Source organism: Rattus norvegicus, chromosome 2 (genome assembly GCF_036323735.1).
Source record: "Rattus norvegicus strain BN/NHsdMcwi chromosome 2, GRCr8, whole genome shotgun sequence".
Lineage (NCBI taxonomy): Eukaryota > Metazoa > Chordata > Mammalia > Rodentia > Muridae > Rattus > Rattus norvegicus.
In genome coordinates this window covers 24,959,282-24,971,561 of record NC_086020.1, presented here as the reverse complement: position 1 = coordinate 24,971,561, position 12,280 = coordinate 24,959,282, and the positions used below count along the sequence as shown (strand labels likewise).

Below are 12,280 nucleotides of genomic sequence, written 5' to 3'. Positions count from 1 at the left end.
TATTTCACAGTGCGTGGACAATATCCGATGCAATGGATTGATGACTATAGTCTTCGAAGAGAATTCTAAAGTTACTGTGCCCCATATGATAAAGTAAGTGCAGAAATCCTCTCCCTGCCATTTTAATCAAGATCAGATCATCAGAGAACGAGAACCCTTGAACGTAGCCCGGAGGATTCACGAACTCTTCTGGGGAGCGTACATTGTGTCAGACATGAAGTAACTCATGTTGAATCCTATAACTAGCAATAGCTGGTATCAAATGCCTTTTCAGATTCACAGCACATGGGCAGCTAGCACTGGGATGTGTTTTCACAGTATTAACATATACCCTTATTCAGGACAAAAATCCTGTCAAGATGCTCAAGTTCAGTGTTAAACACTGCTCAAGGTCAGGGGGTAGATGAAGGTGTGGCTGGGTTATTGCCGTTGTCGCAGTGAGTACGAATCCTCTCACTCAGACTTGGCTGTAGAGCCAGGTTCAGACATTCACCACGCCTGACGGACATCAGCTGTCATGACTATGGCACCATCTGCTTACTGCATGTGTCTGGCTTTGCTCAGAGGCCATTGCTCAGGCTGCCATCTTGTCCCATTCTCCAACAAAGCAAGTCCTGTAGCTTAAATGGATCACTAGGACGTCAGAGTTTAGAATGAGGAATTATACCAATAGCTACCAACTATGCATGTCAGAGCCCTGTGTCAACAGTCTTGAGCATGTGGGACTGTATTCATTTTCAAACTTAGAAACTGGGGAAGGAATTGTCTTTTATTCTCATTTTATCTTTGGTTGTGTTTGTTCCACATTGCGTTCACGTTTTAAATGTCTGTGAATGGGTATTCGTCTGCATGTGTGTCTGTGTACCACATGCATGCAGTGCACTTGGAGGCCAGAAGAGGACATCAGCTCCCCTGGGACTGGAGTTCAGGCCATTGCGAGCCGATATGTGGAGGCTGGCAATGGAACCTAGGTCCTGTGGAAGAGCCTCAGTGCTCTTAAACACTGGGCTATCCCTCCAGTCCCTTGCATTCCACATTTTTAGAGTAGAATGTCTTCTTTAAAAACAACTTGGCTGTATATTTTTTAAAAGTTATTTGAAAATAAGAACATTTCTTTCATGCTTTCCTGTGTGGATATTTTCAGGTCTGAATTGTCATGCTGAGACAAACTGCTACCTTACCTATAGAAGGATGACGGAGTGCTTCAGAGTCGTGTTAGCGTGCTCCCCGTGTGGCAGAACATCACACGAAGGCAGAGAATGCAATACCAGAAAACTATTAGAATGAGACTTAAAAATAGCCTCTTACATTTTAGTCCATTTTAAAAATATTTCAGAGAGGGCCGTTTATAAATTCTAGAGCAAAGATACTGTTTGGATTTAATTTCCTAGGTTTTCAACTTGGAAATTTCTTTCTGAATTAATTAAAATACCTGACTATTCAGAACAAGTATGGGGTATTAAGTCGGGTTTAAATTATAGGATTTTCTCATTAATTTTTACGTGAGGATTCTGAATTCACATACGATATGTATTTGAGTCCATGTGCTTTAGAATCATAATGGTTAGTCAGGTGCTGTGGGTAAGTCCAAAGCCCGTGGAACCCAAGGCAACTGCATATCGACCCTTACACGTTTTGTTTGACTTCCAAAGTTAACAAAAACTTCAGTTGTGTGTCTGACACTTGGGGCTGGTGCCACACACATTTACTGTCCCCTCCCATGTTAGGGTATCTGCCCACTCTCATTGCAGAACCATTTTCACATAGACTGAACGTTTCTGCCTTGAAATTCTGGAAGCGACATAGGAATGAGAGACCTGCTGACTGGCCAGGGTTTCCCCGCCACACTTGTTATAGTCCTAAGACACAGAGAAGGTTCATAATTTATCCATTTGCCAGCCTCACTGGTTTTCTTCAGAGGAGCTGCGGAGCTTAAGGCCAGCAATTCTGCTTCCCTGTGCATCTGTCTCCATGGCTACAAGCCATTGGAGCGGTAGGAAGGGGAGGGGCCATGAACGTTTTTTTCAGAGTTAAGAGGAAAACATCCCAACACAGCCATGTCTTGTTGTTGGCACGACATGATAAACACTTGCTTCCTTTTCAAACTCATCAATTATAATGGGCAATTCGGCTTTGATCCCTCAAGATGGCTCTTTGTGTGTTTACCAAACAGGAGCTGTTCTTGCCATTGGAGGTTTAAGTTGATACACTGTGGCTTTCTTGGGGGTCCCTTAGGAAATAGTGGGAGAGCCTAGTCGGTGTAATAAAAGAAAATGAAGTAATTTGATAATATTGAGTTTATTTTCTTAAAATGAGAATACAGTCGTGAATTTGAAGGACAGTGTTGTAATTAGTTTAAGTTAATCTCATGCTGGCTGCAACTGCATTCTTCCCTCCTAGTGTTTTCAACAAAGTAATTATAGTGAAAACGGCAACGCAGAGCTCAAGACCAGTTAGAACGCAAAACAGCGGCTGTGGGAAAACATCCCTTTAAATGGCAGGCAGACTGAGGCTTTCTTTCTTTAATAATACCTGACCTTTACTTTTTTGGAAAACGGAGATTTCGATGGGATACGTGAAAGAAAAAGATGACTATTTTATTCAACCCTTTCATGAGACTGATTAGTTCATAAAAAGTCACTCCGATCTTTTGATAAATGAGAACTCAAGAGCCAGAAAGCTGCTGTTGGTTGAGGATCGTGTAGTACATAAATGAAAGAGCAGTGTGGCTCTTTAGCGAACCTCCGAAGACCCACTAGTATATTTCCAAAATCAATAATGCGAATGAAGTCAGCAGGCTACCCTGGGCCAGGCCCTCTGCAGAGGAAGGCTGGCCATTAAATGGTGCAGGCGAAGTGCTCCTGCCTACACAACACATAACTCCTGCTAGAGCAAGCAAAGGAAGCTATTGATTCCTGCTCATCCAAAGAAAATACATATGTCATTGAAAACTCTTCAAAGCGTTAGAAGACCTAAGCAGGGGCTCCTATAACAGCACCAGCTGATGCTTAGCAAGAAATTGGCTCTCAGAAATGCATGGGCCCTGTTTTAACATCAAAGTAGTGAACCCTGCACGCATCCTTTAGCACAGTAGTGATGGTCAGCACTGCCGATGTTCTACTCTGAGACTTTCCTGAAGAGGAACAGAATTGATCAGGAAGTGAAGCCTAGAGGGTTCCAGTGGTCCTCCTAGTGAGGCCACCAGCGAACGGCCTCCTGCGAAGTCGGGGGCAGCGATGGAAGGATTTGCAGAACTGAAGTAGAGTTTTTCACATGGTAACCATGTTAGATAGCATTCACAGGATGGTTGGCCTGTATTATTCTTTTTAAGAGTTAATTTCCTATGTTGCAGAATATTGAAAACAGAATGCAAATTTAGCATGCTAATTTGTGAGTTAAATTATGTTAAAAGTTTAAGCATATTAACAAGCCAGAAAGACTAAAATAAATCAATTATGCATTCAATTCAAGAAGTTAGGAAAAGTATGAGAGGGCCCGGCAAGACGACATAGTGGGGAAAGGTATCCGCAGCCCAGTGACCTGAGCTCCAGCCCTGGAACCCACACAGTAGAAGGAGAGAACTGACTCCTACAAGTTATCCTTTACCTCCAAATATATCTCCCCACATAAATATAGTAATTAATAAATTAAACAAAATATAATAGACATGATATATAACATATTATATGATAAACATAATATATCATATAATAAATATAAATAAAGAAAAGAAAAATAAAAAATTAAGTAACATAAAAGGAAAGATGTTAAAAAGGATGAGACGTTAAATGTAAGAAAATACTGGAAGGCATAATCAGTAAAGAATAATAACCTGTAATAATATCAGAAGCCATGTAATTGACAAATCAAAGATTTGGTTTTAGAAGGTAAAATAATAAATTATATCTTGTATACTGGTATCACATCTTTATAATACAATGTATCCTAATATTTTACACAGCAGGAAGAGCCACCTTTTCCTCCTCCATACACCAGGGCTTCTCACCACTACATTTCAAGCATACTTCTGAAATTCTGTTTTAAGTGCATGAGAAATCTCCTTTTTTCTACTAAAGTCCACATTGGTGTCGCCTTTCTAATAAAACACGATTGGATTAGGGCAAGGAGGACTCCACACAGTAAAACCATATGTCATTACAAACCACATAATTCCTTCTAGCCTCCCTGAATTAGAATGTCCTGGTGGCACATCGTGTTCCCAAACACATCTGTGGCATGTCATCCCACCTGAACATCGCTAGGTCATCTGTGGAGGGCGCCAGAAGTCTCATTTGAATGTGTTTACAAACGCTGCAGCACTCAGCGGCTCAGGCGGAAGCTGTGCCCGCTTTGCTCACAGGCTCCTGCTTTGCATGTAGGTCTGATGCCCGTCTTCATAAAGACGACACTGACATCTGTTTCAGTAAAACACTCAATTCCTGCAAAGTGCCCCAGATCCGCTACGCCAGCGTGGAGCGCCTCTTGGAGCGGTTGACGGATTTGCGGTTTCTGAGCATCGATTTCCTCAACACCTTCCTGCACACCTACCGCATTTTCACCACGGCTGCCGTAGTGCTGGGGAAGCTCTCCGACATCTACAAGAGGCCTTTCACCTCCATTCCTGTCAGGTACTCCGGCTTTGCCGATGTTAGTCTCTAAGAGCAGCGCCTAAGCGATTGGCTCACCTTTGACTTTACTCCATGAGCGGAAGTGTTAAATTAAAGGTCTGAGTTCTCTAGGGAAGACATAGAGATGCCTGAAGTCTTCAACTGACCTTACCCTATGATTATTTGGAAGCTGGCTCGTTTATTTTAGCATCCTCACCATCATTACTAATCATTGTTATTATTATTATTATTGGCAAACATGCTCTTAAGTGCTAATGTTCCTGTGGGTCATCTGAGGAAGGGATGTGCAGTTGCCTCCCTTGCAAGACCTCTACCCCTCAAAGATGGAATGCTATTGGCTGTTACTTCAAGGCTTCACCACTCCTTGATGGCAAGGGATCAGATGTCCCAGACAGTCTGTGCTCTCCTGGCACAGGCACGAGCACTCGTAGCTTTTAAATTAAGGAGAATCCAGCAGTAGCAATACAGTGTTATCAAGACCATCAGATGTAGGCAAGCTGAGAGTGTGTTCCTTCGTGATAGCTGAGACTTGTCTCCATTTGTCTACAATCTGTTAATTTGCTCTTCTTTTTAGATCACTAGAGTTATTTTTTGCCACGAGCCAGAACAACAGAGAACATTTGGTCGATGGAAAATCCCCACGTCTTTGTCGCAAGTTCTCTTCCCCACCTCCCCTGGCTGTATCCAGAACGTCCTCCCCAGTGAGGGCCAGAAAGCTGTCTTTGACATCTTCCTTGAACTCAAGGATCGGAGCCTTGGACCTGACTACATCCTCATCTTCCAGTAGTCCCACCACTGTCCACAGTCCTGCTGCGTCCCCACCACCTCACACTGGTAAAGTACCAATGGAACTTAGCAAGGGGTCTCTCTGTTCCAGATCAAAGTCAGGGGCCGGGGAAGAGAATGAAGATGAGCCCATGGAGATCTGTATAGCATGCCCACATGAAGTACTCAAAGTGTATTCCCTAGCATACTGGCATGATCACATCCCACGCTTGCAGCTGCCTGGTTCCTACCATCGTTCTGGACTCTCAGCTACTTTGTAGCTATTTCCTTCTGTTTGCATAGAAAGCAGGAAGGATACAGTGCCTGTTGAATAAAGAGCTTCCTTGCAGATTCTTGCCCTGGAACAACAGGCAGCTGTTAGTTTTCCTCTTCTCTACCGTCAGGGTGAGATGTAGTTAGTCATCAACAGAGGACTGGTACATCGAGATTACATGACTGGGAAGTTCTTGGATTATGATTAAAGCTGATTGGCTAATGAGTTACCATGATACTTTGTCTAAAAGACAAGCTTTGAACGCTCTTGTCCAATCACTTGGGTTCACCGTTTCCTCCATCTCTGTTGGCTGCATGTAGGATCTGTCCTTCCCAACCCATCATCCCCAGGATGACCTAAACTGGAAGCACTAAGAGCATGCAGGGCTTGGTCATGGAGAAGGGGCTCTTCCAGGCTGGGTTAAAAGTATAGTGAGTCCATTTAAAACAGAAACGTACTTTTTCTGTGATGCAGCCAAATTTTGATGACTTTACGGTGGGGTTTTACTTTGTACCCCAGGCTGTTGTTCTCAAATGTATAGCAATGCTTCGGCCTCAAATTTCCTAAGAGCTGGGATTGTAAGCGTGGGCACACCATGTATGGCTGTAAAATGGTGTTGAGCATGTGGATTATAGCACATGGCTTCTGAGCTTACTTTCTGGACCGGCTTCCCATTGCATGTAGAATGGTTCGTTTCTCCTTCTAAGGTCTGCAAATCCTCTGAGACTTGTGGCTGAGTCCCTCCCCACAGCATTTTTTTCAGACTCTCTCACCTACTAGGCTACAGTTACAATGATTTCCTCCTTGTGTTTTCAAAACTCCTCGGTAGTTCCTACGGCAGGGCCTTTCAGTCTTTACCTGCGCAAACTCCATGAGATCAGTGACCTACCTTGTCTAGCTTTTTCTTCTCACTGTCTTGCATGCCTTGGCCAGTGCTTAGCAGGAAGTAAATGGCTATTAAATGGAGGAATGAAGAAAAAACCCAGGGAACTAATTGAGTGTCCTCTATATAATAGCTAATATTAACTGACAACTTGATGAGGTGTAGAGTCACCTCTGGAGATGCCTAAGAGCTGTGGATAGACTGAGTTAAATGACGTGGGAATACCATACAAACTGTGGGCAGCATCACCCCACGGACTGGAGTCCTAGACTGAATAAAAGAGAGCAAGATAGCCGAGCGTTCGTCTCTCTCTGCTTCTTGGCTGTGGACACAAGGTGATGGACTCCCCCACATTCCTACTGTTACAACTTCCCTTCTACCATGAGCTGAGCCTAGAACATGAGCTAAAGTAAACCCTCCCTTCCTTGGGTTGCTTTTGACAGGGATTGGGTCCCAGCAATAGGATAAGCAGCTGGTGTACTTGCATACTCTTCCTCGGGGTTGTGCCCCATAGGGCTCTAAGGGCAGAATTTAAAACCCAGTGCTATTGTGAAGGCTGTAAGCAAGTTTCATAGCTGCATTAGCAAAGACCTTTCCCCCTTTAATATAACTGAGTTACTTATTGATGCTAACACAAAAATCAGGCAATAAGTCAGACAGCACTCAGATTTAAGGGGAGCCCCCCCAGATGGAGGCCCAGATCATTGCTTTTCTGCTCGCTTGAAGCTTCTATGTGCTTGCTCCCCCAGATCACTTAAATAAACTTGCTGGGTGAAGTGTTTAATGGAATTTTAACTGGAGTGGTTGTCATTATCCAAAGTGGCAGCTTTTTTTTTTAAGAAAAGAAATTCTTTAAATTGACAAGTGAGCAATTAAGGAGGAGGGGGGAAGATAATTAAAAAGTCATTAAAACAACAAGCCTTGCAAAATCATGCTGAATTCTTGGAAATAATGAGGCAAGGACTAGGTGACAGATGTAACTGAGGTTCTATCCAGCACCGGAATCTGAGCACCTCCAAGGATGGAGTGACTTGGGCTTATCTTTATTATTATTATTATTATTATTATTATTATTATTATTATTATTATTATTATTAATTATTCACTTTACATCCTGCTCACTACCCCCTCCTGGACACTCCCTCCCACAATCCTTCCCCCAAACCCTTCCCCTTCCCCTCTGAGTGAGTGGGGGCCCCCTGGGTATCCCCCTACCCTCGCACACACATCAAGTTTCTGGGAGGCTAGGGGCATCCTCTCCCACTGAGGCCAGACAACGCAGCCCAGCTAGAAGAACATGTCCCACCCACATACAGGCAGCAGCTCCTGGGATAGAATAGGGCTTGGGATTATCTTAACCTCTCTGAGGCCTCAGTGGCCTGGGCAGTCCAAGAGTTTCCCAGGGTATGGTGAATTCTTTCCCCTCTGTTGCCAGATTCCAGTGAATCTTTGGGATCAGCACTATAGGATCAAGGGTTTCCATGTTAGCTTCCTGGCTCCCTTTGGTTGATCTTAGGGCTGGGATGAGGTCAGCTGCCCCATGAATGGTCAGGGCTATTCTGGGAGTTGAGCAGATACTGTGTGTGCTCCAGTGGTTGGAACTGTTGTGTGGGGAAAGTAGGATGGTGCCCTACTCTGGCTCTGTGGGTAAAAGACATGTAATTATAGGTAGGCAGACAGGAGCAGGAAGCAGAAAGGCAGGGAGACTGTGCCTGGCTAAGCAGGACTAGGGAGTGTCTTTGATATGAGCTAAGAGAGGCTTGTGACTTAGTGGGAGAAGGCAAGCCAAGCTTGGGTAATGAAACTGTATGTGTAGGGGTTAGTGAGCGCTCCTCTGAGTGACTGTCCTTCCTGAACGTGAAAGTCTTTCCCTGCTTTGACACCAGGAGCATCCCTGTAAGCAGAACTGTCTAGTTTTCCTAAGGCATCCAAATATTGACTCAGATTAAAGCAAAAGTCCTTCTAATGGTTTTCTCCTTCCCTGATTTTTTTTTAATGACAAGAAAGTTAAGCAATCAAAAGCATTCACAACAGATCACTAGAACCTTTTCATCTTGACCAGGAAAATACAACTGGTCAACAAAACCTCATTCCTCCCTTCCTTCAGATTCTGGCAGCCACCATTGTATTTTCTGTTGCTCTACGTCTATTGGAAGTAAAATCACGCCATTTTTGGCCTTTTGTGACTGACTTACTTCACTTATCTTAGTATCTCAGTTCTCCTGGGAAAAGCACATGTAAACACACACATATAAGTACACATACATACACAAACACATACACACATGCACATATGAGCATGCATATGCATACACAAACATATACACAAACATACACATGTACACATATGCACAACACAAACACACTAGAACACACAGAAGAGCACACACATGCACACATGAATACATAAACATAAGCAAACACACATAAGCACACATACAAGTACACATACATAAGAGCACACACGTACACACATATGAGCACGTACATGCACACATATGAGCACAGACACATGCAGAAACATGAGTGCATACACACAAGCATACACATGTACACAGATGAGCACACACACAAGTACACATGCAAATACAAGAGCACATATAAATAGAGCACATACATGTATATATAAGAGCACATACACACACTTTGGTCAATGCCTTCTTTGGTTCTTTTTTTTTTTTAAGATTTATTTATTTAATGTATGTGAGTACACTCTAGCTGTCTTTAGACACACCAGAAGAGGGCATCAGATCCCATTACAGGTGGTAGTGAGCCACCATATGGTTGCTGGGAATTGAACTCAGGACCTCTGGAAGAGCAGTCAGTGCTCTTAACTACTGAACCATCTCTCCAGTCCCACCTTCTTTAGTTCTTATCTTGGAGTGCACAGCATTGGTCTAGAATGCTTAGGACACTGTTAAGTGTGGGTTACAGATGAAGTGGTTTTTTCCCTCTTGGAGCAATAAGCTAGAAGACAGATTTAGGGCTCAATCTATTTGTAGCTGTTATACTATCTAAAACTATGTAATTCATAATCAACAGAAGTTTGTTTTTCAGAGATTCTGGAGGGCAAGATATCAAGAGATGAATATTGTTTTGTTTTGTTTTGTTTTTCTGTGTAGAGTAGTAGACGTGTAGAAAGCCTCACTTGAGCAAGGGGCAGGGCCAGAGGAAGGAACCCACTCTTGGCAAATAGCATGGCATCTTTATGAAGGTAAAGGTTTTGTGACTTAATCATCCTTAAAGGTCCCAACTCTCAGCACAGTTGGGCTAGGGATTAATCTTCTAACACAGGGGTAGATTCAAATCATAGCATGACAAGATTCTGATAAATGAGAAAAGCTCCTGGGCCAGGCTCCCTGGGTGCTTCAGAGCCTTGGCTGTTTATGCCCTGAGGCTGGCAGATGAGAGGGCCTGGAATTCATGCTCACAGTACAGGATTAGCTCAAGTGAAGGCAGAATTTTTCTTTCCTACTGGGTTTGCCTCAAACAAAAGATTGAGAGTTTGTTCTAAGAGTTGGGATCTGGATGCTAATAGGTTAGAACTATTTTACATTTTCAGTTCCTTGTATGCTGTTGACCTCCCATTCTGGGTGGAGCAGAAAGTCCAAGGTGTGTGGTTGATGAGCTGGCTGACATAAGGCTGTGCTCGAGAAATGCCTGCACCTCTCTGCTCCTGGGTTTTCCAGGCATAGCTTCCTGCTAACATAGCCCCTGAGCTCTTTGTAGCCCGATATTAAGAGCTTCTTACGTTTCTATTCTCTTTACCTGTCTGTAGCTGCTTCTAATGTCTTTTCATTTAAGATAGTAGTCAAACAGACTCATGACCAGACACATTCGGACTAAAATAAGATAGGTAAAGAAATCAGGCCATGGGGGAAAACTGGGATACATGAGGATAGGGGTTATATGGTCTTCTCTGTGGTCCTCTGAGCCCTGGAGTCCTTGACTTCGCTTCTGATTTTCTTATTTGACAGAATGGAGGCAGACGAGAGAGAAATTATGTGATTCTCACCGAAAGCTGAGGACAGCCTGTCTGAACAGGTTCATCTTTCCTGGCTATTGGGACTTGATAGACAGATTCCCCACAGTAAAAGGCTTAGAATTAAAACTGCTGTCATGGTGGTTCTCGGGGGCGTTCTTCTGAATAGATAAGATGGCTCCATTATGGACTCGGTTTTTATTCTGCCATGATGTATGGGCAATCTTGGTCATGAATACCTTTATGGCAGACATGGCTGGACACGGAGGCATCAGCCTGATGATTCAGAGCATATATGCGGGGATGCATGCTTCTTTGTAAGTGTGCACGGATATACATGTGACATCTGTGTAAATCAAGGGTGCTGTTCCATTTCCCTTGCTGTCCAGTCCTGAAAGCTTCCTAAAGGCAGGAAAGTGGAAGGCTCCGACCAATCTTTAATTCGAAAGATGTTTGCATGTGCTTTGCATAATATCAAGAGTCAAAACAGCTGGCAAAACTTAAATAAGACTGAGTGCAAAGAGCTACTACTTTTTCTTTTACTTTTTTTTCCTTTTTTGGCCTCCCACTTCAGAATCCAACCCCACACAGTCTCACGGTGTAACATCAGCTTTGCCCGTGACATCCACAGAGAGCACAGGTCTCCCTGACGGCCACCCAGTTTTACGGTAAACTCATTTAAATGCCGGGGGACCATTGTCTAATCTCACTGTCACTGCAATGGTAATGCCACTTTTTTTTTTTTGTAACAGTTCAGACAAACTTTAAATGGCGTGAACAAAAAGAAGAGAAACAGAAAACATCCCTCAAAATAAATAGGGCAATAATTTTCTTTAGAGGTAAATAATGTAATTTAATCTTTTTACATCCCAGTCTCCAAATCTAGTCGAGGCTCATCTAACCCCCACCAGGGCCCTCCTGTCCTATTGGACCCTCCCTGATTTTCTCTTCCCCCAAATGTTTCTTTAAAAAAAAACACCCTAAATGGCTATGAACTGATCAATGATGGGTTCTCAATGGAAATCAACACAGTGGCAAGCAAGGCAGGAATGGAGAGCCCAGTGGTTGCATCACACCTGCTGTCCCTTCCCTCACCAGGTCCACTCAGGCCATGATCATGCACTTTACCCATCCGAGTGTGGCTGCACAGCCCACAGGACCAGAATCTGTTTCCCTGTTCTCGGTTTGAAAATTGCCTGCCTGGAGGCTGAAGTGCTCCTGATTTTAGCGTTTGTTTTGAGCCCACATCTGCCCACTTGTCCTGTAGGCAAGGCTGTCTGCACAGTGCTTGGCTGGGAATTGGCAAGCCAGGGAGAAGCGCTTCCCTGTTCTACAGGGATGGCAGGGCTTCCCCTGTGTTCGCTCATAGTTGGTTATCGACCCCTGCTCTTTCAGGACATCGAGGTCCTATTTAGTTCTCTCAGTCAAGACGTTAACTAAAAAAGCTGCATTTTGTTAATGCTGACTACAGGGCTCCTCGTCTTCTCAGACGGATGAATGCATGCTTGGATTGAACCAAGGACTTGTACTTGATATTCTGTTCTTCCACAACACATGCTTCCCGTTGCTGAATGTGGAAGGAGCTATTTAGGAAATAATAAAACCAACAGCTAAGCACTGTTCTTTCTTTTTGCTCTTTGTGTGCATCTTACCAGCTTTTCTGTAATTATGTCACTCAAGAAAAGACTCTAAGCACTTCCTTTCTCTGTTGCGTTTCAAAAGATCAAAATCGTGGCCGTAATTCTAAG

At 43.6% G+C, this 12,280-nt stretch overlaps 1 protein-coding gene across 3 annotated transcripts in view; it reads left to right on the top strand.

The window, feature by feature from the left end:
* Rasgrf2 (RAS protein-specific guanine nucleotide-releasing factor 2) overlaps positions 1–12,280 on the top strand; it is a 248,075-nt gene that overhangs the window by 125,212 nt on the left and 110,583 nt on the right. For 2 of the 3 annotated variants that reach the window (NM_053721.2, XM_063281151.1), the window contains 3 exon segments: positions 11–93; positions 4,380–4,628; positions 5,203–5,462. In NM_053721.2, the coding sequence (NP_446173.2) occupies positions 11–93; positions 4,380–4,628; positions 5,203–5,462 (592 nt within the window). 3 annotated transcript variants of the gene reach the window in all.